The sequence below is a fragment of the Streptopelia decaocto genome, assembly GCF_964273445.1.
Source record: "Streptopelia decaocto genome assembly, chromosome: 1".
NCBI lineage: Eukaryota > Metazoa > Chordata > Aves > Columbiformes > Columbidae > Streptopelia > Streptopelia decaocto.
In genome coordinates, this window is record NC_138663.1 from 182,640,931 (window position 1) to 182,667,212 (window position 26,282).

General features: G+C 41.6%; 1 protein-coding gene across 2 annotated transcripts in view; it reads right to left on the minus strand.

The window, feature by feature from the left end:
- Positions 1 to 12,513: 12,513 nt before the first annotated feature.
- The window catches only part of KPNA3 (karyopherin subunit alpha 3), a 65,819-nt gene continuing 52,050 nt past the window's right edge, over positions 12,514 to 26,282 (minus strand). For both annotated transcript variants that reach the window (XM_082062502.1, XM_082062501.1), the window contains 9 exons: positions 25,906 to 26,075; positions 24,747 to 24,791; positions 22,083 to 22,214; positions 20,788 to 20,916; positions 19,785 to 19,889; positions 19,578 to 19,649; positions 19,320 to 19,482; positions 18,281 to 18,375; positions 12,514 to 15,011 (listed from right to left, as the gene is read on the minus strand). In XM_082062502.1, coding sequence (XP_081918628.1) covers positions 14,913 to 15,011; positions 18,281 to 18,375; positions 19,320 to 19,482; positions 19,578 to 19,649; positions 19,785 to 19,889; positions 20,788 to 20,916; positions 22,083 to 22,214; positions 24,747 to 24,791; positions 25,906 to 26,075 — 1,010 coding nt within the window. In that variant the 3' untranslated portion in view covers positions 12,514 to 14,912. The remainder of the gene's footprint in view (positions 15,012 to 18,280; positions 18,376 to 19,319; positions 19,483 to 19,577; positions 19,650 to 19,784; positions 19,890 to 20,787; positions 20,917 to 22,082; positions 22,215 to 24,746; positions 24,792 to 25,905; positions 26,076 to 26,282) is intronic.

Below are 26,282 nucleotides of genomic sequence, written 5' to 3' on the forward strand. Positions count from 1 at the left end.
CTAGAAACACCAAGGAGAAATACATGGCGAAATCTTCTGTTCATACCAGAGCATTTTACAGTTGTTAAGGAATTATCACCCAGCTTTTACTAGTGCTGTTCTTAGCCTCACTTCATAGGGGGCAGCAGCTGGAATAAAGAGCTTAAACAGTCATAAAGAAAGATAATCTGACATTTACAGGAAGGTCTCAATAAAATAAATCCTTTCCAATGGAAAAAGTCACCTTTTTTTTTAGCTGTGTCACTGTAGAAGAACTATTATATGCTATAAAATAGTGCTCCAATGTTGATCTGACCTAAGTCGTCATGGTTATGAGCATACTTAAACAGCACTGAATTGTATAATTAATTATATGAAAAACCTGTGTGCATGGTAAGGAGGATAAAAATTACATCTTTGCATCTTTGCAGTTAACATAAGCAGGTTGATCTGCCTTTGCGTTGTTGGTGGTGGTCGTTATTTCCTTCTCACACACAATTTGTCTCCAATGCATGTGGAGTAACTGTCAGAACCAGACTGAGCAGTACATGAAAAAGCCGCATCTTCTCGCGGGCCTTTTGGCCATTTTGAACAACAGTCCTAGAGGCACAATGCAAAAAGCTCTGTGTTGCATTGCCATGCCAAAAAACATTCTCCTTATTGAGTTCGCTGGCATTTTGGTCTTTCGTCTCATGTGGTACAAAATAAAGTATTGTACATTAGGGTGGTGGATCAGCAATATTTTAAACTCAACATAGACTGAAGTCCTGATGATGATTTACTCTTAATTGGTTCTTGATGTGTGCATTTGACTCTACAGTATTGTCTGCTGGTGGTTAAAAATGGCACTGAAGCCTTCCCATTCCGCCATGAGTGGTTTTTAAACCCTTTAAAGAGAAAAAATAGGCTCCTCTGGCAGCAAATAGAGGTAAACAGGAGCCTTTGCTAGATACCTCCAATTAAAAATCTAAATAGCAAGGTAGGAGGAGGTGGAGAAGGGGTTGTTCTTGGCAGCGGGAACCCTAAATGCCTGAAACTGATGAAGTAACATCCCAGTTACTGAAAGTGTTCTCACTTCCCCTGAAGCAGTAACTTGGCAAAATACCCTGTCTCATGGGGCACTGTGTGATTTACCATCCTTGTTTTCTCGAATAAGGCTTTTCTAGATGCTCGGTCACATTACTCAGCTCATTTATGCCTTTGTTAGAGACTGTCAAAATGATGCTGGGTCAAAAAGTTTGAAACAGCAATTTATAATTATTTTCTCCTGCATTGGAAAGCACGTTTAAACAAGTCAATCTAATGAGCCCTGCACTGCTCTAACCAAACGTGTGCGGGATGCTCACCCAACAACACTTGCATGCTTCACTGTCAAAACTCCTGCCTGCCAAAGGAAGCAGTGTGGAAGATTGCAGGAAGACGTCAACTCCAGGGGGGGAAGTTTCTTGCCTCTTTTTCTTGGTAATCCTGCAGAAGAGCCTCTGCCACATGAATCCCTTAAACATCTGCACTTATGGACTCCAGCCAGGAGGCCACCCTCAAACTGACAGTTTCCATCTTCCTGGGTGTGTGATAGATGTCGCAGCCTCTGTGCCAATTTCTAAAATATCACAGCTTCTCTCTTAGTAACAGGCAAAATAAAAATCCTGAGAACACTCTTGTTTCAGGTTCCTCACAAATTTGAAGTATCCTTTGGGTTATTGGTTCCAGACCCTACACTAGCTGGTCAAGATCCTTTTTTAGCAGCTTTTCTGGATGTTAAGTCCATCCAGTTGCTCTCTCCGATGCTGGCTGTCTCAAAGTTAAAAGGAGATGTTTAGAACAGCAGGATGTTTTATTTCCTTTTTGGTTTTCTTCAGCAACAGGTATTTATTTGGCTCTCTTTATTTAGTAGTGCCCAACAATAGGATGAGGGGCAATGGGCACAGACTGAAGCACAGGAGGTTCCACCTCAATATGAGAAGAAACTTCTTTATTTTGAGAGTATCAGAGCACTGGAACAGGCTGCCCAGAGAGGCTGTGGAGTCTTGTTCTCTGGAGACATTCAAGACCCACATGGACACATTCCTGTGTGATGTGCTCTAGGTGAACCTGCTTTAGCAGGTGCGTTGGACTAGATGATCTCCATAGGTCCCTTCCAAGCCCAGTCATTCCATGATTGTGGAAAGTATTGCTTGGGAATAGTTTCACTGATGTTTTTCCCCCCTCAAACCACCCTTGTTATAACTTGCATCTCACCTTTGGACTCTGCTAGTAGCTTCCTACAGCTTCATCAGCTCTCTTTAATTGACCCAGTCGGTATTTGGTTGCTGATGTGGTCTTCTTTTTTGTGATCTTGAATCTGGTGGCTATGAGCTAAATGTATTGGCGAAAGTGGCCAGCTCATAGGATACCAAGGTTTGGAAGGGACACCTGATCCAAAACCCTTCTTCAGTCAGGTAGCCTGAGGCCTGGTGCTGCAGGTTTGAACATCTCTAAGGATGAAGGTTCAACAAGCTGACACCCTCAGAGGCGTTCTGGTGTGTATTAGCTTTTACAGTCACTTAACTGGAAGTGATCATTTTGCATTAATCACCACTTCACTGAGAAGAGCCATTCTGGTGAGTATCTGCCTTTGCATGGAACTGTCAGAGCAGCCTCCTTGCCCACAGCCATCAGCTCCTCCAGCCCTGGGACCTCCTGTCCCTTCTCTGCTTTCCAGGGATCACTGCACTGGGAGCTGCCTCTGGGTCCTGCTGCCTCTTTCCAGAGCACCAAGACACTTGGGTCATCCTTCACACTCTTTATGAAAGGACACAGCTAATTACTCGCCGATGTACTAAACTTTCTGTGGGACTGGTTTTTTAAACCAGCTTCAACAAACCCCTTTCATGACTATGAACCCAGCACAGATTTATTTTTTCATTTCTGACAAGGAGTTTTTCATTCACCCCCAGATAGAAGGAAACAGTGAGCTGGAAAAAAAAAAACAAAAACCAACCAACCGATGTTAAAACCGGTAAAGGAAGAATGAGTCACCTTTTCCCCTTCACCACTACAAGAAGGACAATTCACCTTTTCCCTGGTCTCTTCACGTCTTCCATATTTCAGCCAGTCAGTGACACCAAATGGTTTCTACTTGTGCATTAGCCGATTTCTGCTCTTGGCACCGTTTCTTTGTTTTTGGAGGGACCTACATCACATTTGCCCCACGGTTACTAATGGGGCTTCTCTGATCGGTTTCACCACAGTCTTTCTGAAGGGCCTGAGATCAGAGGGGAACCAGGTGACCCCAGGGCTGCAGGGTGAGGGCAGGAACAGTTGACAATGAACTATTTAAAGAGGGAACAGGCGGCCACCAGGAGCTCTGACCGGCTGTAACACTGGGAGAAGAGTTTTAGGGCAGCAGCCAGGGACCTGGGAAACACCTGGGGGAAGAAAGGTCGATAATAATTTTTTTAGAAAGTTAAGAAGAGCTTTCTTTTCAAATACAACATGAAAAAAAAAAATATATTAAAGATTGCAAGGAAAAAGGCTGTATAATGCAGTGGAATGTCTTAATTATCACTTCAATACACCTAACAGCTGTAAATTAATTTCCTCCTCTTAAAGAAACCCTGAAATACCACCTATAAAGATAAGCCACGTGTAACTCACCAAGAAAAAACGAGGAGTAAAACCATGTGTGACACCACTTCCTTGCCAAATGGTATTAAAAGCCAGCCACGTAATTATGGCTAAGACAAATGACAAACTGCAGTTCAAAACATTACAGCCCTCAAAGAGTTAATTAAATGGACTCCATCTAAACTTCCCAATACTTGATCTTTTTGTGAAGCATTTGCTTGAGTTGCAGCCCTACGCTTGCTGTCTGGATATCATTAAAAACATCAGATGAAGGCTGGTGTCTGTGTTTGGGTCCCAGCGATGCATCCTTGGCTAGGACCGCATCATCCCCCCACCTCGTGCTTCACACAGTGCCATTCGTACAATATTACCGCAAAAAGGAAAAGAGAAAAAAAGGATAAATCAGCCAACTGCTGAGAAAGGTGGTGCCAACCCAGACATGGAAAGCACGTCCCCCTCTGCCCATGGCCCTGTCTGCCTCTCTGTGGTCAGACCAGAGGTATAAACCCAATCCAATGCTTGTCACCTCCAAAGCTCTAATGCTTTAAATCAGTCCTGCACCGTCAACGTTTTGTGTACTAACTGCTGTGGGAAACAAGCTCCCCGGAGCTGATGGACTGTTCTGAAATCCTCCCTTAGGCCTCAGATTTGTAGTAAATCTTTTTTGGCCTGTTCTGGCTAACCACACTTGAATGTGGCAACACGTTTTTTTTTTTTTCAACAGGCCACAACTGCTTACACAAACAAAAACCACTTGGCAATTGGCAGCTCTGTGGTAATGCTCTGCTTTGCCTTGGACTTAGGAGCAATATCTGCTTTTTAACCAAACCACAGCAAGGTTATGAAGCCACCAGCTTCTGCAATGAGAGGACAAAGCCACAGGGACCTACGTGAGGTTTGATAATGGAGGGAGAGGGCTTTGGAAAGACCAAACCGGAGATTTCCTTGAGTAGAACACCACCAGCTGAGAGCAGAGCTGGGCCTTCATTTTCTGGAGGCATCTGATCAGGCAAGGGTCTGTTCTGCTCATAAAGATGGGCACTTTACACCTCATTATTTTCTGGCTTTTGACAGCACTTAACAGTAGTCCTTCTCTCTGATAATAGCGTAAATGAAGACCAATGTTACAAGTCCGTCCTGCAACACAGGCAGCATTTCCAGAGACACGAGTTTCGGGTCAGTACAGGGCTGGAGCGGGAGTCCAGCATGGCACCAGTTGTGAGGTATCTGCACAACGTTCCTCGGGGCTGAGCTTCCACAGGAGTGGAGAAGGAGCTTCCCCCTGTTCCTGGGGAAAGTCATCACAGAATCACAGAATCGACTGGGTTGGAAGAGACCTCAGAGGTCATCGAGTCCAACCCTTGGTCCAACTCTAGTCCATTTACTAGATCATGGCACTAAGTGCCATGTCCAATCTCAGCTTAAAAACCTCCAGGGACGGCGAGTCCATCACCTCCCTGGGCAGGCCATTCCAATGCCTGACCACTCTCTCTGTAAAGAATTTCTTTCTAATCTCCAGCCTAAATTTCCCCTGGCAGAGTTTAAGCCCATGCCCCCTTGTCCTATTGCTGACTGCCTGGGAGAAGAGACCAATCTCCACCTGGCTATAACTTCCCTTCAGGTAGTTATAGAGAATGACGAGCTCACCTCTAAGCCTCCTCTTCTCCAGACTAAACAACCCCAGCTCCCTCAGCCTCTCCCCATAGGTCTTGTGCTCAAGTCCCTTCACCAGTTGTGCTGCTCTTCTCTGGACCCGCTCCAGCACTTCAATGTCTTTCCAGAGAAAAACATAACTGAGCGTTCTCGAGGATGCCCCATTTCTACAAGATGGGATGGGCCCATCACCAGCAAAGCAAGGGAAGCTCAGCAAGGAAGAGCAGTTTTTGGGCTGCAGTCACGGGAATGTGATCCCGAGGCTCCAGAGCTGCCCCAGGAGTGATGGGGACAATGTTCACCATGGCCCTGAGAAAAAAGCAGCTCTTCAAAGACAGCACGTGGGAACAAGTGTGAGGTCAGTGGACATATCCTGGTGGAGGTGGCTGCAGGCAGCCCCAGGGCTTTGGGTGATGTGGGCACCATGGCCTGGCAGGAGGTGCTGGTTTGGCCACATGGTTCCCCCTGGGCTTTCTCCCTTAGAGAGACCTTTATTGTCCTGTATTTCCTCCCTGGGAAGAAGCACTTGTGACTTACTTCAATCCGACGCCACTCAGTCTTTGGTAAAGAAAACATCCTCAATATTTTTGTTGTTATTTTCTGGTATCTTCATCCCACATAAAAAAAAGTCACATTGCCATCTATCCCCTCAGCACCATCAGCAGAGGCAACAAATGACCTTGCTGTTCTCTCCCCTTGCAGAGCTGAAGACCCCAGTAGCCGTGAGTGTCAACTCTCCAGGGAAGATCACGGCCTCGGCCAGAGGGAGAAGCTGAAAATGCCACAGATGGGTTTATGGCAGGCTGCAGCTCCCTGCATCCGTGGGGCTGGCCCCAGCTCCTGCTTTTGCCTGTCATTTGATTTCGTCACCAGCAATTCCCTGAGACGCGGTCCCCCAACCACCTGGTTCATGGCCACCAGCTCTCCACCCACACAGGAGCATCTCACGGTCTCTGCTGTCTTCTTCATGAGAGATGCATCCTAATTAAATTATTTCCGTTTCCTTTGGACTTAATGGAGCTTCTTGCCATTTTCTTGGAGGTGATGTGCTGCGGGAAAGAAAATGGGTGCAAGGGAAGAACTTCTGAGAACATGCTGTGAATTTCAAGACTGCGTGTTATACCTGTGGTGCTGGTAAAAGCGCTGTGCTAAAAGACATGTCAGCCTTTTGAAAAGGAAAAAAGATAAAGTAGCAATGTAAATAATACATCTGGGGAAAAAACAAACAAACGAACAAACAAAATGCAAAGCAAAGCCCCAAACCATAAAAAACAGGGACAGTGCAGGAAGTTTCAGATGGAAACCAAAAGCTACACCCAAACCAGGCTGTCTCATTAAAGGCATCAACTATGGAGTTGAGAAAATTAAGAAGTCAGTAAGTAAGCCAGACTGTTTGATTTTGTCATGTCCTGCCTAGATTTTGGTTTATTCATACCTAGTTAAGGGCACAGCAGCGTGTATTCCCAGCACCGCACAATCTCTCTATTCAGCGACTGAACCCAGCACATTCAGTCCAGGGGCATAAACTGCCCCTGATACTGCAGGACACACTCCGCACTGCAGCTTCAGGACAAAAACCTTCCTAGAAACAGGAACCATCAGTGCTCCAGTAAAAGTTTCATATCAATTTTTAAAGGTTTAGAAGCAGTGAAATAAAAAAAAAAAATAAAAATTTAAAGCTACAGTAATTTTTCTGGGAGATTTTGTCATTCCCTAACATCCTGTGATTCTGTGTGTGATTCTGTGATGCGTGGACAATGCTCACCTGAGTCAGTTGCAGGAACACTCAGTGGGAATCTCACTGTAGCTTCACCCTGCTTTGCGTCTGCTGGCCATTCCCCTGCTGCCTCCTATGGGACTTCACTGACTTGTCCTTATATCTGTAAACAGAGTGGAAGATCTCATCACCCAGAAGCTTTCAGAGACAGCTGGCAGTGCTGGAAAGCTGAAGACGTCCTCCAGAAGCTGCGTTGATAACCGTGGCAATCCCTGCAGAGCTGGAGGAAAGCTGCTGCACCTTGAGACAGAATTCTGGGCTCTTTGGAAGGCAGGAGGTCCTTGGTGCTGGGGCAACGCACCACGTGGTCTTCAAGGCCAAGGAGTTCATTGGCAAGTGTCTCGAGCTGCTGTTGCCCCATGGCGGGGCATTTGTCATGAAGCTGCAAGCCGCCAGGACAGGTGGTCTCTCAAATGTGTATGGGGATGCCACCAGGAGGAGAGATCCCCTGCTGAGGAGTCTCGGGGAAGCTCCAAACCTCGCCTGTGACCTTCAAACCCAAAGCCCAACTGGATGAAGCTTCCCAAAATGATTTCTTCACCTTCCTCCTGCTGGGAGCATGAGAAACAAACCCAAATGTACTCAAATAAAGTACCTTGGAGGAGCGAGTTTTCCCCAGTCTGCCCAGGCTGCTGCATGGAGACCATGCTTTCCAAGACACCCTGGGGATGAGATGCCCTGATCCAATACCTGCTAGTTAGCAGGCAACAGATTACAAAAAGGGAAGCTTGATTTCGATATACAGTCCATTGCTGCCAAGTGGCCACCTTTACTCCCAGCAAAGGCAAAATAGTTTATTCCCTGTTTTTTAGCAGAAACCGAGGAGCCGGGTCACGCGGAGGAGGAAGGCGGCTGCGGGCCAGAGCTCCTGTCCCACCAGCACGCAGCTGGTCATTGAGCTACTTCTCCCAGGTGTGTTTTCATCTGTGAAATGAAGCAGAAGTGGACACTGGAGCTCTGACTACAGCAGCCCTGCATGAGCTGAGACCAGCTAACCTCCCGACTTGGCTTTTATCACAGGACTAAACCTGGTGACGTAACTTAAGCTCCTAATGCAGTGATGCATCTACGTTTGATGTTGCAAAAGGGCAGTTTTTAACCTCTTATATGTCAGTAGTCACCTTGTCCAAGATGCAAACCAGCACCAAAAACCTCAAACACCAAACTGCCTCGAGTCTGTTGTTTGGTTCCCAGGGATAAGCAGCCAGCCTGCCTCCATGCAGCCGTCCACTTCGCAGCTCCAAGCAACTACACACCGAGTAAGCCAGGAGCAAGGTACACACACACTGAGCCTCTCAGGTGTAACGGAGGGGAAAAGCCTGACTTGGGATGTCCGTCCCTGGGCATGGAGCCTGCAGCTGGCACTGAAACCTGCCCAGCTTTTGCCTCTCTGCCACCCCTTTTAGCTCTCACACAAACTTAGCTTGGAAGGAACATTGATGCAGTTTAGCAACCTCTTATTTTGATAATTTCCAAGTGAGAGAGGAGAAGAAAAGATCCCCCAAGTCCTCAGCATTAACATTTTAATGCTTGCAGCATTTCTCTTTGAGTAGATAATTGGGGTTTGGGTAAGAGCAAAACACTGAGGAACTCAAGGGTTCCGAGGAATCTTTGTAGCAGTATTCCTGCAACTGGAAGCATGAGAAGTAGTCCCCAAGTTATGTCAAGAAGAATCACAGAAGTTTAATAGATTTCTATTTCTAAACCTGTAGGAGTCATGTTTTCAAATTTTCTCTCCCATCTTTAAGGGCCAAATCTTTCTTCTATTTAATCTAGGCTAATAGGCAACTGCTTATGGCAGTAAAACTCCTGGAGTATTCCAAGAGCTCAGACATTGACTAAAATACTCAATACAGAGAAAACCGTGACCGCTGCAAGCAATGATTTCTTCCTTTCCCATCAGTTTTTAAAATTTCATGCTCAGACCTCTGGTTGAGCTCCCCTAAAATCACATCCCGGGCTATCGATAGCTGTGCAAAGCTCAGCACAAACACAAGATGCTGCCTTGCTAAATACTCCCCTTGGACTGTGCCTTTTTCTCAGCAAAGGCTTAAACATTTCAGCATAGGGCCCTGAAACACTGAGATTACAGACAGAGCTGGAAGTGAGTATTATCACGAGGTGTCCGACTCAGTGTCTGCACATCCAGCTCCTTGTAAGTGTTCACAAATGAGCCCTTTGGATGGAAATTTTCCATGCAAGATGCAGGCATCAGAATGTGTTTTAGCAGCAGTTGAAACTTTTAATTTATTTTTTTCCCCCCACTTCCAAACATGCAGAAAAAAGGTAGTTTTTTAAACTCTCATTTTTTTTTGAATAAATGTATTTTTAATATTTGTTCTAAACCAGTAAAGGCAACAGCTCAGCTATGTGAAAAATGACAGGTATCAAGGTATGCAAAGGCTGGAAGACTATGTTTTTGAGGAAGCTATGAATTTTTGGAAGAGTTTGGATGTCTTTGATTTAAACAGGAGAATTTGACAATTCCAAAGATGACTCCTCCACGCATTCCATTCCTTGCATTTTCTTATGTGCTGCCATGCTCTAAAGAGCAAAACCCAAGACTGCACAAACCATTCCCAAAGAAATGATGTCAAGAGACCCTCCTTTGTAATTCCAGGGACAGACTTCGCTGCAGTCACTTCTCCTGTAAACTAGGGTCAGCACAGCAAAACAGGAAGATCTTATCCTTTATTTTCAATATTATAAAATGCAGGCAGTATCTAGAATTGAGGGAGCCCCACCAGGATGTAGAAGTATGAAATGCAGGGGGAAACAGCTGCGAACTACATCAAACAGAAAGGAACAGTGATGGGTCTAATCCCAGAGCAGGAGGTGCAGCTTCCTTAAGTGTCTCCTTGCACAAACCTGGAACTGAACTTGCTGAAGCCACTGGCAAAGCATTTTAATTTCGTCCTCTATTTTAATGTACAGAGAATTTGTATGGGGGATCATCTAGCTTCATGAGGCAGGGCTCAAAAGAAAAAAAGGAGAAAAGTAACTAAAGGTGATCAGCTTGCAAATAATTAGGATGAAGACATGAACTCCTGTGCTGGTTTTGGCTGGGATACAGTTAATTTTCTTCATAGTAGCCAGTATGGGGCTCTGTTTTGGATTTGTGCTGAGAACAGTGTTGATAACACAGGGATGTTGATAACACAGGGATGTTTTAGTTACTGCTGAGCCACATTTACAGAGTCAAGGCCTCTTCTGCTCCTCACACCAACGCAGCAGTGAGTGGGCTGGGGGTGCACAAGAAGTTGGGAGGGGACACAGCTGGGACAGCTGACCCAACTGACCAAAGGGACATTCCATACCATATGATGTCATGCTCGGTATATAAAGCTGGGGGAAGAAGGAGCAAGGCAGGGGACATTTGGAGTGATGGCGTTTGTCTTCCTAAGCAACCATTAGGCTTTCCCGGAGATGGCTGAACACCTGTGGGCCCATGGGAAGCAGTGAATGAATCCCTTGTTTCGCTTTGCTTGTGCGCACAGCTTTTGCTTTACCCTGTTAAACCGTCTTTATCTATTAAACTGAACCCACGAGTTTTCTCACGTTTACCCTTCCAATTCTCTTCCCCATTGCATTGCAGGTGGAGGAGTGAGCGAGCGGCTGCGCGGGGCTTAGTTGCCAGCTGGGGTTAAAGCACAACAGCTCCCTCCCTTATGTTCCATTTCAGCACATGAGGAAGATCCAACCACCACCATCTCCTGCAGGACTCCATTTAAAGAGGATCGTTAATCCATCTTCCCCATCTTCAGGTGTCCCTGGGCTCTACTTACTCTACACTGAGCAATCTGAAAACTCCTCCTGCAGTTCCCTCACTGTGTCCAGGGAAGAGCCTGCCCATGGGGCATCTAAATGCTTCACAAAATTTTTCCACTGAGGTTGTGTGGTGACGTTCACCCTATTTTACTGCTGATGGGTGAAGGCAGAGAGCAGTAAAGACTGCAGCCTTCATTTAAAAACACAAGAATTATGGTTTTAATCTTTTTAGGTGTGATGCACAAGGCTGTAATGTCCCCAACACACTTTTTTTAAAACTAAGGTTGGGAAAAAACAACCCCTACACTCCTTCATAAGCCTGTGTGCTGCCGAAGAAAGGTTTCTCACTAATGTATTTGACAAGGAAGCCGCTTGTGCTGCTGCAGCGGCAGCTGGAGATCTCTGCAGCACACGTCAGACCTGCCCATGACTGCTTCTGCAGTGGGGTAATGCACACACACACACACACACACTAGAATCAGGGAAGTGTGAAGCTGCTCTAGTTCATAACTCCATGTCCTACCACGAGGCAATTTTCCTGAGCCCCCTGAAGCAGATCTGAGAAGGTTCCAGCTCACTCTGCTCATGCTGCCACAGAGGGATGGTGACAAACCCCTGCAGCAAAATCTCCCAGGGTTTTGCTATTGGAGCCCATCGTTTTCTACTAATTTCTTCCTTTTCTTCCTGAAAAGTGCTTTCTAATGGCTTGGCATAATTTGTTGTCCTACATATGTTTGAACAGAAGCATAATTATGCCACAAAAGGGAGTCTTTTTTACGCAACGAAACAGAAGGAACACAACGTAACTAGGCTGCCTTGGTAGAAAAGGCTAGTTCGAAACACACTCAGAATCCAGAGGACATTATAGATCAGACTAAAATAACAAAATGGGCCTGAACTATCATTCAGTCTGAGATTTTATTTTTTTAAACATGCCTGTTAGTGGATCTTCTTAGTCATTTCACTGTTTAGCAGATCATCCAAACAAAATGAAAGTGTTTATATTTTTGGAAGCATCGGGACATTAAGATATTCTCTAGGTTTTATTATTTCTAAATAAGATGTCTCCTAAACTAATGAGTTCTTTATTCCAGTGTAGTGTCTTTCAAGTCATATAGGTAGGACCTGCTGGATAATTAACAGGTTGCAAAAAACCCACAAGATTCAAGAGTTTTGTCAACTAAAAGCTGAAGGAACCAGAGATTAAACTGCTTTTGGAAAGAGCTGTTGGGTTATTTTGAGACCGTTATCCTTTATATCCCCATGGAAGAGCATCTGCAAAGATTAAACTAAGGCGTGGGAAGCTCATCTCCATCATCAACCCACCCACAGAGAGAAGGGGCCTCTCCAGGTGGCTCCCCCAGGTGACAGGGAGCAGGGACGGCAAACCCAGAGCGGCGGAGCCGCAGGTACCTCTCCAGCAGTTCAAGAGAACGTGTTTGGGAAACTTCTCCTCAAAAAGCCGAAAACTCCGTACCAGCACAGTATCCAAGCTTTCAGAGATGACTGCATTAGCTTACTTTATTCATTCTTGTAACATACTTCCAACTTTGATGGGGAGTTCTGCTAATACCTTGTCAAAGACAAAAAACCCCGAAGTCAGTCTATGAAGACCAAGCAGTTTCATAATCTTCAAAATAAGTTCTTGAATTTTTTTTATAGTATTTGATAGCAGCTTTTTATTGGTTACAAAACCTAAGCCCATATACAAAATTAGGAACACATTTAGATGCCTCTTTGAAAGAACGTTTTAGTCTATTTTAACTGATAGTTTAAAAAAATAATAAAAACAATGCAATTTTAAACACTGTTCTGAAAACGTAAAAGTGCAGCAATATACTTTGTTTCCTTTATTAACTATGAAATGGTGCAATCCCAATCAAAAGCTGATAAGGTCACAACACGAAGAACTGAGCAAATGCGTTGTCCTGCCTTACCCAGTTCTCCCATGTTCACTTTTAACGTAATGCATTGAGTGCAAGAAAAGGATCAAATCTTCACAGTAGTGGAAAACGGTTGTTTCAGTATCAATTTGTATGGAATCTCCGGGATAACAGTGAGTGCAGGCTGACCAGGGTTTCCGTCAGTCTATATGGCATATAGGGAGACTAAATTGAATTAGAAGGGGGCAAATATTTGTTCACAATAACATCTGCTGGAACTCTAATTTCACAAAAACTTTGTGACCTTACCTAACTTTGACGCTTTATTGTTTAGTTTTTTTTAGCGAACACCACACAGTTTCAAGATTTTAGACTATAGTGTGTGAATAGGATGCAGTTACCATATGAAGCTTCAACTCAACTTTTGGGAAAAGAAAAAAGGCACAATGAACTTCAACTCAATTTTATGTGCACAAGAGTTGAAAAATCTGAGCCACCTTAAAGAGAAATTGATTCTAAAATTTATAAAACCTATAAATAATCAGAGGCCAAACCACTATATTAAAACAGATTATCTAGCAAGTAAAAATCTTGCAGTTTAAACATACGCTTGTATCCAGTTGCGATACAAGACAACTCACTCTTTAAAGTGGCTCCACCTTGGCAGATATATATTTAATGAATGCACACCTGCTATGCGTTGTTCATCAGTGGAAAAACAGCTGATCCACAAAGCTCTGATGGCATCTGTCCTTATCTTCATCACAGTAAATACAACCCACATCCAATAACTAAATTAGTTTAGATTTTTCTATCCCTTCACATCAATGCATTGGGAAATTACACCCAGTAAACAACAGCAACAAAACCAGTTTGTGTGATAGCTTACAGAATTCCAAAAGTATCGACCTTCACCCCAGCAAGACCAAAATCCCTTTGAAAATTACTGGGTCAGACGATTTTCCAAAAGCAATGACCTCACATATTTTATGTAAAGTTATTTAATGTGCGCTGCACATCAGGTTTATGCTGAATAACGGCAGCTTCCATACGGCCTCACACATCAACCAGTTCGTATCTTTTAAAATCGTGTGAATAAGATTTGAGACTAATTTCTGACTTACTCTTCCAATACTCCAAGAATGAAGCTTTTATGACGCTTCTAAGTAGTTGCTGGTTTGTTGCCAACCACATCATCATAAGCACTGGTTACTAAGTAAAAAATAGTTTAAGACTAAATTACAGTAAACATGAAAGCTCCACAGTTTAAACCCAATATAAATCAACCATATCCAATTATCAATTTAAAACAAAATATATTGACTACTGAAAGTTGAAAGCAAGATTCTTTTTAACTAATACATTTTTTGGACATTTTTTTTTTTCTACGGTCTGGGACTCTTGCTTTCAGCTTAAACAGAAGTTCAAGTCCATAACAGGTTGTAGCTCAGGTAAAATACCATGCACAGCATTTGATTACTTCAAAACAGCAGGAACACACAGGCTGAAGTGAGTGGTCAAATAGGGCTCGCTGTTCTCAAAAATTAGGTATAATGGCAAAAGCTTTACCAGTCCAAATCTATAGTTCATTCTCCAACCCTGGTTTCTGAGGCAGTTAATGAACACACATCAATTACTGATAGCTGAAGTAGTTTTTCTGTTTGTTTTAAACTTAAGTGTTTAATCAATTGCCAAGTGGTTTTTTTAAAGTTACTTTTATTTCAGTTTCACCAATGAAATTCATTTGGCTTGTATGTTTGAATCTATTCTTCCACATAAAGTATATGAAAATATGTTTGTGGAGGACGATGATGGAGGCTCAGAGCAAACTGGGCCCCTGTAAAGTCTTCCAAAATGTACGCATCATACCAAAGTGTCTTGATCCACAGCGCACCATTTTCCAAAGAAGCTACTTTTCCGTGGAAAGCCAATGTGCCACCACTATGGAATATTCTTAACAAAACTGCAGATTGCGGTTGTCAGCATGTGGCACCAGGAAAAAGGCAAAAAAAGGTAGTTGGGACTGTTAAAAAGAATTCTGAAACAGTTTAAGAGATCATGCATATGCATTTACAGTCCATGTGATAGTGACGTTTGGCAACTGCAAAGTGACCGATACATGGCTTGCTTTAGAAGCATCAAAACGAAGAGGCATGTGTGTCTTGGAGCCTTTTGTTTCTTCACTTGGTAGCCATCTGGTGGTGCTTCATACTGGTGTGGGACAGAGAAGCTGCACTTTTCTGAACTTAAAAATTAAATTCTTTCGTTTGAAGGTTGGCTGTTGGGTCAAAGTTGTAAGTACCTCCTTGAGTGGCTTCAGGAATGAGACTGGGATCTTCATCGATCTATAAAATACAACAACAAAAATACATGAGAGGCCAATTCCCTGCACGGTTCAGTACACGTAGAAGACATTCACAAATGCTCATCTTTTCTTCTTTTTTAAAATGTTATTGCAATTGCAGTTTTCCCAGTTCAATTCCTCAAATAAATTTAAAAGGAAGAACACATCAACTCTGCTCTAATACCATCAGGGAAAAAGAAAACTGAAATGGTTGGAGACTGGGTTGCTGCTCGGTCAAGGCAGTTGCTATTTTAGCTGTATGATTTAATATTTTGGTGCCAATTTTTAGTACTTCTGGAGTTGGCTAATCACTAGTTGCGAATTCCAAAATTAGTTTTGTACTTTCTCCCATTTTTTCAACGTGAAAATAATTTTTATTGGCAGCTGATAGAAATAATTATATAAAGCTTAAAAGAGTACTCAGTATCTCCTATCAGAATCTGAAGGATTTAGAATTACTCATTTCAGAGCAGTTTTATATAGCTCTCATGAGCACAATCTGATTTTTTTTTAAACCAGAAGTACTTCATTACTCTATAGATATAGAATGAAAGACATCAGTATCCATCTTCACCCAACTTCTCCAGAGCTGTTAGCATTTGGGTATTTACTGCCTCTAGGAACAGCAAATAACACGGTCAGTAGCAGCAACATGCATGAATTCAAACCCTCCTCATCCTCCTCCAAACCATCAGCTGCGCCTCTTCCCTGAACACACCACCTCTGCAAACCAGGCTGCTGGATCTAAACGCCTCGTTTCAAACCCTGTGTCATTCTGAAGCAGGTAAGAGCCCTTGTGCCTGGGGTCTGAACAGCTCTCTGAGATCCAGCCTTGGAGCAGTGCGGACGTCAGAACCGACTCACCCAAAAGCTTTGCTTCTCTTTACTGCGGGTGACAATACCTGAATTGGAAGGAGAGATTAAGGCCTTTGGTGACAGCGAGAATCCTCGGGAGGAAGAGTGGGGGCACGTCATGCCCAAATGAAGATCAAATCTGGTTTCAGAATGCTTTGCAAAATGTTTGTGAATTGATAAATTAGCCTCCTGCAACACTACCTAAATTCCCATGCCTTTAACACAGTAACCTAAAGCCAGGAAGCCATTAGTGCTGGTCTTTAAAGTACAGGCCTGTGCACTTGATAGGGCTCAGCACAGGAGCAGATGGGATTAACAATGAAGGGATATCTAGTGGCCAGCAACACCTTGTGAGAATACAGAAGATCCTGAACTGACAGAAGGCAGGAATATTCCTGAGCAGTCAATCTCAACACTGCCAAGCAGGCTAATGTAACCAGTCACTTGTTTCCCTAGGACAAGTTTTTTTTTTTCTGGGTGTTTGTTTTTGCACCAGTTCTCAAACAACATGGGTTATTTTCCTACTTATATTTACTACCTGAAAATTCATCTAGTTTTATGTTTTAACTCTTATCTCCCCATCACAGAATTTCTACAATGTCACGTTTCAGAACCCCCCAGAAAACATGATAACTGAACCATAGAATCATTTTGGGTTGGAAGGGACATTCAAAGGTCATCTAGTCCAACCCCCTGCCATGAGCAGGGACATCTTCAACTAGATCAGGTTGCTCAGAGCCCCGTCCAGCCTGGCCTGGGATGTCTCCAGGGATGGAGCATCTACCACCTCTCTGGACAACCTGAGCCAGTGTTTCACCACCCTTTGTAAAAAACTTCTTCCTCATGTCCAGCCTGAATCTCCCCTTCTTCAGTTTAAAGTCATGACCCCTGCCCTGCTAAAAAGTCTGTCCCCATCTTTGTTACAGGCCCGTTTTAAGTACTGACAGGCTGCAATAAGGTCTCCCCGGAGCCTTCTTTTCTCCAGGCTGAACAACCCCAACTCTCTCAGCCTGTCCTCACAGCAGAGCTGTTCCAGCCCTCTGATAATTTTCATGTCCCTCCTCTGGCCCCTCTCCAACAGGTCCATGTCTTTCCTGTGCTGAGGCTCCAGAGCTGGACATAGGACTCCACGTGGGGTCTCACCAGAGCAGAGGGGCAGAATCACCTCCCTCAACCTGCTGCCCATGCTGCTTTTGATGCTGCCCAAGATAAGACTGGCCTTCTGGGCTGTGAGCACACATTGCTGGCTCATGTCCAATTTTTCATCCCCCAGCACCCCCAAATCCTTCTCACAGGGCTGCTCTCAATCCTTTCAGTGCCCAGCCTGTACTTATACTGGGGTTGCCCCAACTCAGATGCAGGACCTTGCATTTGGACAGTATAAATAGCATATACAGCAGTATAAATAATAATCTGAAGTAAAGTTTTGCTCCTGAGTAAAGGGGGTAAATTCAGAATATCAGGCAAAGAATAAATTGCATTAGTGTATGTAAAAAGTAAATGCACAGAAGGCAGTACTAACCTCAAAAGGGTGATTTTCCCCCCTGCACCAAATAGACTGTGCTCTTCAGTTGGCTATGGAAGCCTCAGAGCCATTACGGAGACTATTTGACACTGCTCACAGAATCATTACAAGCACAGAGAACTTCACATATCTTAACTTCTGGTGACTTTAACTTCACAGTCACATGACGAACGTGTGAATTGAAAGTCTTAAAGTCAGAGCTGGAATCTGCCGAGTTCAATTTAAGAGAAGAACTGAAAACATAATCCTGCTCAGCTGCAGAACTACAGACACCCTGGGTGGCCTAGAAAACATAATTATCATTTGTCTTCAAATTTCTTGTTGAAGTGCCTCTGAGGCACTCTCACAAGCAGCCAGTAGCAGAAAGAGCTAGAACCCAGAGGGTCAAAATACCTAAAATCAGGGTGCAAGAAAATGTCAGATGGTCTAGATCAATCAGTTACAGTTTTGATTACTCTTTTCAATGCAGAATCCAGACGGAGCAATTAGAGAGCTGAAATAGAGCAATCTATCTGAAAGTGAGGATCCACCCCTCCTCCCCCCAAAGTCTGATGTATGAGAAAGTAAAAAGGAGAGCCAGAGAACTGTTTAGATGCTAATCGCAAGTAATTGCATGTCAATTTACGTGTCAGTGTGACAAAATCAGGCCACTGTCAATCCATTTATTAGGCAAAACCAGAGTAGTTATCTTCACATTGCTAAATAAAATTCTGGGTATTGAGAAACTCTTCCGAGGCTTTCAATTAAGGGAAGCTGTACTGGGAAAGGAGCAGGAAAACTGACTTTCCAGGTAACCTGTATTCATGATGATTGGAACTGAGGAACAATGACGAAGTACTTATTAAGCTAACAGCACAGCGCATATACTCTGCAATATTTAGCATACTTACATCATCACCAGAGAAATACTGATCTATGATTTCAAATGCTAGCTTATAAATGTCTTCATTCTCGTGCTGTTGCAAGGCTTCAATTTTCTCTAATCCTGAATAAAAGAAAATGGAGAAGAGTTTTGTAAGTTTAAACTGGACTTATTGACTACTTTGGAAAAACTAGGAAAAATAATGAAACATCACTACTAAAACATACTAGAAAAGATGTAGCTCAGTTTGCATATATTATGTATTAGTAGCTATCTTTGTCTCTAAGAGGAAAGAGAAGTAGTTTGTGAACCTTTGCATGTCATGTAATATCCCTTTTTATGAAGAAAGGATAATGGAATTGTCTCCCTTTTTAGATAAAACTCTCTGTATTTAATTTTTTTAAAGACTTCTGTCTGCTACATAGCTTTTGTTTCAGCCACTGTGCTTTACGTATATCACCAAAAGGAAGTGGCTACATTTGTGTGCTGCATACGAGTTTAAAACAACAAAGCGACAAAGCTTCACACCAAAAGCAGCTTAAAACACTAGTCCCATTTTCAAACTGGATATGGAATAATACAAGGGAAAAACTTCCAGTGTAGTATGTTCTTCAACATCCTTTTACTGCTATCTTACTATAATGCATTAATTAGCATGTGTTAAAACTTGGATTGCAATATCCAAAAGACTCCTTATCCCACTTTGGCCTGTAATGAAATTATGATCCTAACAACAGCTTCCAAGGCAATGAATTAAAGCAAGAATTGTGTGTTTTACTACAGAACAAGGAATACTCAGTAATCAAATGAAAAGAAATACAATTCTCACTTCAAGCTAAAAAAATCCCTAAGCTACAGAAAGCTCATTCCATGATGGGCTCTAACATGACCATCTCTAAACCAAGCAAAACAGAAAAAAAATGTCATTTGTCTCATTACAGAAGTCTCAGTTGCTTATTAAAATAGCCCATGGTAAAAAAATGCTGTAGTAAATATCAAAAGCAGCAAAAGGAAGACAGAATAATATCCCCCAAATTAATTTTTATGAAAGCCAAATAAGCACTTACCTCCACACTCTTCTATAATTTCAGCTATTGTGCTAGCCTCATCTCCAGCCATTATCAGGATGTTTTTCAGACCATCCAGCACCACCTGTACCACTTGAGAATCCTTTACTGAGAGGAGATTGCAGAATGGTGGGATAACATTTTGCTGTACAAGGTATTCAACCTAAATAATGAAAAAACGTGCTTTCAATGTTGTGCTTCTTACAAATGGCTGCATGTGCAATGTTTTAGTGCCAGCTGAAATCCCAATACACATACCTGATCTTTTCTCCCACTTATTGTCAAATTGCTAATTGCCCAAGCAGCTTCCTTTTGTGTTCCAAAGTCCCCCTGAAAAATAAAATTAATAGCTCATTAAAATCAGCATGGAAACATCTGTCAAGCTTATTATTAAAAACCACAGACTCCTCATGTCAGATTTATAAAAAGAGGATGACAACTTGCATAGCTGATAGTTTGACTGACCTTAGCCAGCTGGTGTATGATCATAGGGATTAGCCCAGCATCTATTACAGCCTGAACTTGTTGCTGGTTTCCTGCTGTGATATTGGAAAGGAACCAAACTGCTTCCTACAATTGGGAAAAAAAAAAAAAAAAAAAAAAGCAAAACACTCTTAAAAGCCGTCAACAGATAAAAATCAAAAACCCAACCAAACCAAACAACCTCAACCTAAAATCATACCATGACCAACCACCAAACAGAGCCTCCAGGTTTCCTCCCCAATAGCACTTTTAGTGCACAAACTTTTATTGCACTGTGAAAGCCAAATGCACAGGGGATCAATGTAATATCAATATGATTAATTAACAGGGCCAGATTATTACTTGCACAAGAAGTGTCTCCATACACTGGGAGCAATACAGACTTAAACCTTAGATCTGCTTTGCATTGCTGGAGTCACAGCCATATTTTAAACTTGAGATCAGTTTTGCAAAGAAAACAGGAAAACTGCTAAAACCTCATATAAAAAAGGACTTATCCTGCAATATTTGACTTAGACACTCAGCAGTATCTTTCTGTGCTGATACAAGGAAAAACAGCTCCAGCTCCCATTTTCTTCCTGAAACATGAAGTGGAGCTCCCAAAGCTCACTCAAGCATCAGACAGGACTCTGAGTCTTGAGACTTTACTCAGCTGTTATCTCCTTCAAGGGGTTCATTGGCACAGCTAACATCTATCTGATGGCAGCTATAAATTCCTGGTTACAAAGGGGGATACTTGGCAAGGCAATACAGAACATCTTAAAAAGGCTCCGATCTTAAGTAAAAAACAACCAGATGTGGCAAGCAGCCAATTATGAAGTACTTCAGGAAAAAAACATAGTGAGTTCCATTTTTTTAGGGATGTGATTTTGGCTTTTACTTGTATTTGCCCCTCACAACATGCACCTCAAATAAAACTCAAAGCATCTAAGAGTCCCCTTATAAAAAAATAATTCCAGTCTTGGCATTCAAAAGGAGCTCTTACCTTGTTTATCTTCTCTTTTGGATGCGTCAGGAGATTTGGGAAATAAGACAAAACATCACAATTGAGAACAACTTGTGTCTGTTCATCAGTACCAGTTACTATGTTGCCTACTGCTCTCAGTGCTGCTGTCTGAATATCCAAAGCGGGAAGAAAAAAAATTGCACGTTAAAGACATTGCTGTTACTTATGCTAAAACAAAGATCATTTTAAGATTTTTCTTTATAAAAACACTTTGCAAAATACACTTTAGCACTTTATCCTCTGAGCTACTTCCTAAAAATGGGTACTGTTTCATTAAAACAGAAACACACAGTACAGGATTTTACTGAACAGACACACTGCAGCTCACCTCAAAAAGCATAAAGATTAAGAATTAAAATAATATTAAAACAATAGAAGAGTTAATTAATCATGTATCTGATCTGAGCTACAATTACATTATCTGTTTCTAGGCTTTGACTGTCTGCCAAGGTTCCTTACTTCTCCATTCAGCTCTCCACTACAGAATTAGAAAATCCATGACTACTTATTTATTCTCAGTTGACTTTCAGAAACGGACTCTGTATCTCTATGTATTGGTTAGTAAATGCTTTAACAAGGGACAGAATACTGGAAAGACTCCTTTTCATCAAGTTAACTGGTCTGACAAATTTCAAGACAGCCCAGTCTCATACAAAGCACAGACTAAACAAGCACGGCAAATGCACAGATAAGTAAAAACGCTCCCAGTTGCGATGGCTGGTTTAGAAAAATCAAGTACACACTAACTTTTAGTTTCCCTTTGTCTTTGAAATTAATCAATGAAGTGCAGTTATCCTAACTTTTGTAGCTAATTAGAAATTTACTTCACTAAAAGGACTCAGCATCTGCAAATATTTTAACATTCAAAAGATCCCAAAATATTAATTGATTTTCATGAGCTATTCAGACAGAATATGCACAACCATGTATGCAGCCACAGAAAAGAGTGCATACAACTTCAATTCTGGAAAATGTAAAATCTGTTGTCACTAAATATTTTTGGACTACAAAAGGAAGGCACCCCTGATAATCACACAATGGAAGTTAATGTCTAACCTTCACTTAAAACTACATTAGAACTGTTTTGTTTGAGTTTTCTTTCATTTTAATAATGGCTTTTTCCTCAGTGTAGGTAACACCTTTTGTTCAGTTTTACCTGCAACAAATGTAGCTACGAACACCCACGTCAGTACTCCACTAATAAACACTCTAAGGCACATTTTTTAGAAAACAGCTTACGAAGAACCATTCAATAGCAACTGAACCAGACTTACTTGAACTTTAACCTCCTGATGACTCAGAAGGGGAACTAGAAAAGGTACAACTCCTGAATCAATCACCATTTGTATCTGTTCATTTCCACCGTCTGTCAAGTAGGACAAAGCCCAAACAGTGTCCACAAGAATCTACAAATTGGAAAGAATGTGGTTTACACACTGAGCAGTAAAATCCATACAATGGAGTCTTAAATTATTGATAAACATTCCACATGTCTGGGGTAAAAAAAAGAAAAGAGCATGCAATTTAGTTACAGGGAAAACTCAAACATTATGATGAGACCTAATCAGTAAAATGATAGATTATTACATACAACTATGAAAACTAGGGCCATTTGTTCCAGAATAATAATTTATATATGCCCTCTCTCACTTTTTTAAAATAAATACCACATTTTGATGCACAGAATGACATCATACATCATCTCACAAAGGTAAACTGTTGGGTTTGATTTGCATCTCAAAGATAGACAATGAGCTCAGCTAAGTAGTTATGCTGGTAACGTTCTGAAGAAAATACCAACCCAGCCTCCTAGCACTGCTACAATTTGTCAGCTGTGCCGTCTTTTGGTCACAGAACACCTGAGTCCCCTCAGTCTCCAATCCACGTATCTTACACCTTAGCGTTTTTGGTCCATAATGCAGTTCTCAAGAGAAACTGCAAACTGTTCTGGATGTCTGCTGTTTTTTGCCTTCATATTAAGAATGAAATCCACAGCAAAGGAAAGGAATTATTGTACCAAACCAACTAAAGGACTAGCAACTATTGTAATGTGGCAACTGTTCGAGCAAAGAGAAAATTCACAGAGAGATTACTATCATGCATCTTAGTGTCTTAAAGAAAAGGAAGACAAAGCTACTGATGACTTCATTAGGATTATTTGAGAGCCCTCAAAACCAGAAAGGTACGAAAGTTGCAGTCATTGAAAGGCAGTATCCGAAGCAGAAACAAAGCCAGCAGAAAGAGGGATATTCCATCCCTTAGAATTGGTATTAGGGACTGCAGGGAGAGACATCTGGACCCCACTGAGGACATCATCTGTTGAATTATCTGCATCTACTCTATTTCTAACAAAGATATCCATTTAAAATTTCTCGCTATTAAGACAGCTAAATACTACAGCACTGAACCATATGAAGGACCAAAGTCCTGATCCACAGGCTGCTTCCATTCAGCTCCAGGGACCAGCCAGCACAGACCCAAGGCTGTCCTGGCCCAGCATGCTGCTGCCCTCACCTGCCATTGCCACAGGGACAGCAGAAGGTGCTGCAGTGGAGATGGTATCACAGCAGAAGCAGTGAGAGATGGTGCCTCACCAGCTTGCTGCCCCACAGCCCCGCTGTTGATGAGAGCAGCAGCTGCCAGAAGTGCTCACAAGACTGCTGGCTGACATACCTCCATCACTGACTCATCTCCAAAGACAGGCTTGCTGCTCCAGTATGGAGGGGCTGGGACCAGACTGGTACCTCCAAACTAGCACCTGACCCTCAAGATCAAAAAGATGGGCACCCTAATTGAGATCAGTCAAAACCTGGCATCACATAGTCTTGTATCTACCTCACGAAGCTCTCACACAGTCATTGCTTGTGAGAGATGGCAAATTTGTCAGGAAATAAAAAAAGCCTATAGGCTAGAAGTATGTTTGGGTTTGCTATGAATTTCCATTCGAGTTTGTCCAAATTACAAATTGGAAAGTCACCATGTGCTGTCTCCCACTCATATTATACTGGGAAAGCCCTGGCAAAATCCCAAATTAAACTGTTTGCAAATATTTTGTGGAGCCAAGCCCACTTCACCATTAAAAAAGCACCAGAAACACCACTACAACAGTGTGGAAATAACAAAAGACAGTTCCACCGATCTTCTGCTCTATCCCCACACTCACCAGAAGGGTTCAATTCCTGCTTCCCTAAATTGGAGAATCACTACAGGGAGCAAGAGTAAAGGCATCAAAGTCCTGACGGGAGGAGAGCGGCTCAGTATCCCTCGGTTACACAGATCTTCGCTCCTGAAGTCCCAATATAAGGCTTCAGGAGGTAAGTCCACTCCTCTAGGGCTTCACTCAGAAAACATATGTAAGCCCATGGATCAGGAATGTGAGAAGTATTGAAAGTTTAGTATTAAAAACATGAATAAAAGTTGTCAAAGGTGCCACAAAACAATAATTTATTCCTGTTTAAGTACATTTTTGTATGTGATTTCCTTCGTTAAACAGGTTGCAAAGTCAAGCACCCAACAGGTTATGAAACTCAGATTTACCCATATGATCACAATTTTCATTGGACTGATATGTAGAATTATATTTTTTTCTACACATGCATTATATGTCATCTATGCAAAACTATAAAGTGGGGCAGAATTAAAGTGAAGCTGATGGTGAAGTGCTCAATTCCGCAAGAGAACTTTTTTAAAATGTGGCTTTTAAATGTGATTAAAAAAACTTTTAGAAAAGATATTTCAGGAATGGTGTTTTCACTTTCTTTTTCATGCTCTGAATGACTACGATTATATTAGTCTTCATATTTAATTGTGCATTTACTAGTTAATTATACATGAAATGACACACAAAACTAAGGTTGCCACTTAAATACAATCTTGAAGTATTTTCTCTTCAGAGAAAACAAAGAATCTAAATATCTAAAAGTTGAGAAATTACTTACGTTTATATCTGTATGGTAAATGAGAACACACAATGCTGGCAAAATCTGAAAAGAAGTTAATCAGTCACTACAGTAGAATAAAATTGGCCATACAATCATGACTCCACTTACAGCAGCCACAAAACTTAGCTTGAGAATGCTTTAGCACACTGCGTTCACACACTTCCCAGCAGCTGGTCATTCCCTCAAAGTATACATAAAAATATATCTATTATATTTAAAATTAGTAAAAATAAAAGCCAGTACTGTATTTCAAAGACACATAAAGCAGACTATATTTTGAGGGAAAACAAGCAAACAACTGGGATAAGACATCCCCCCTGTCATTTTGAAAGCTTTGTTACCACATAATATAATAAAAATCATTAGCTTAATATCAATATATGAAACCCTCTTGGATTAAAGTAAAATTTTGGTTTTGTATTCATGTATGGAGAAAATACAAAACTGAGCTATGAGAAGACTACTTAGAACAAGGCTTTTTATTTGGTAATTATTACTTGTAGAAGTTTCCCCATTCTTCGCTTCATTTTTAAAATTTCATTGAAGTTTAGTTGCAAACAATATTATACTTCACATGGCTTCAAAAACTATCTACATTTTGCAATTTATCTTAAAATTAAGAACTTAACATACAACTACAGTTCTAGTCAAATAGCATCTCTTTACTAGCTGTGCCTACTCTATAAACTGCATTTGCTCTGTTCACCAGCGTAAAAGGATTTTCAGATGCTTCTCTTCTTGAGGACTTGACATTGCACGTTCACAGCTAGTTAAAACAAACTATATTCACTAGCTTACTTACATTTCCTCTTACTGAAAATAATATTTGAATACTTCTATATCACGTTCTTAGCCTTTTTTTGAAAAAAAAATGGAATGTTGATTATGTTAACACTTTCTAGTGCATTAATGTTTTGTTTTGTCCATTTAAATATATGGCTCTTCAGTCTTACTCAGTTTCAGATGTTACAAATACCTTCATTACAACCTTGGTAAGAAGTATCAAATTGGTCAAATTACTTCATTTAAAAACTGATTAGTGGCACAAGATACTGGCAAAAAAAAAACATGCATAAATTCATAGTGTGACAATGTAAAACATTTGGCCTCTAGCCCACAGTATAAAAAATTATCTGTCTCATAATTCTTTATTTACCTCCTGAACTGTCTCCATAGGCGGTGGGGGGTCCTTATTCCTGCAGAGATTTACAATGACCCATGTGACGTTCCGAAGGAAGGTGATGGGAATGGAGGGATTGATGAAGGACAGAAGAGGTTTGACAACTCCCAGTGATATGACATAATCTCTACACTGAGGACCATCACCTACAGAAATGAAAATTGTTGTAAAAGAAATTACATTAAAAATGGAAAATCTTGAAATGTATGCAATGGCAGGTTGGGATACTGAAATTCTATGTTTCCTCACCAATAATCTACTACTAAAAGGTCGTGTTCAATTAAATATACATACGCGCAGATATGTATGTATATTTTATGAAACACAAAATTTATCCTGTTAATATTTTGTGT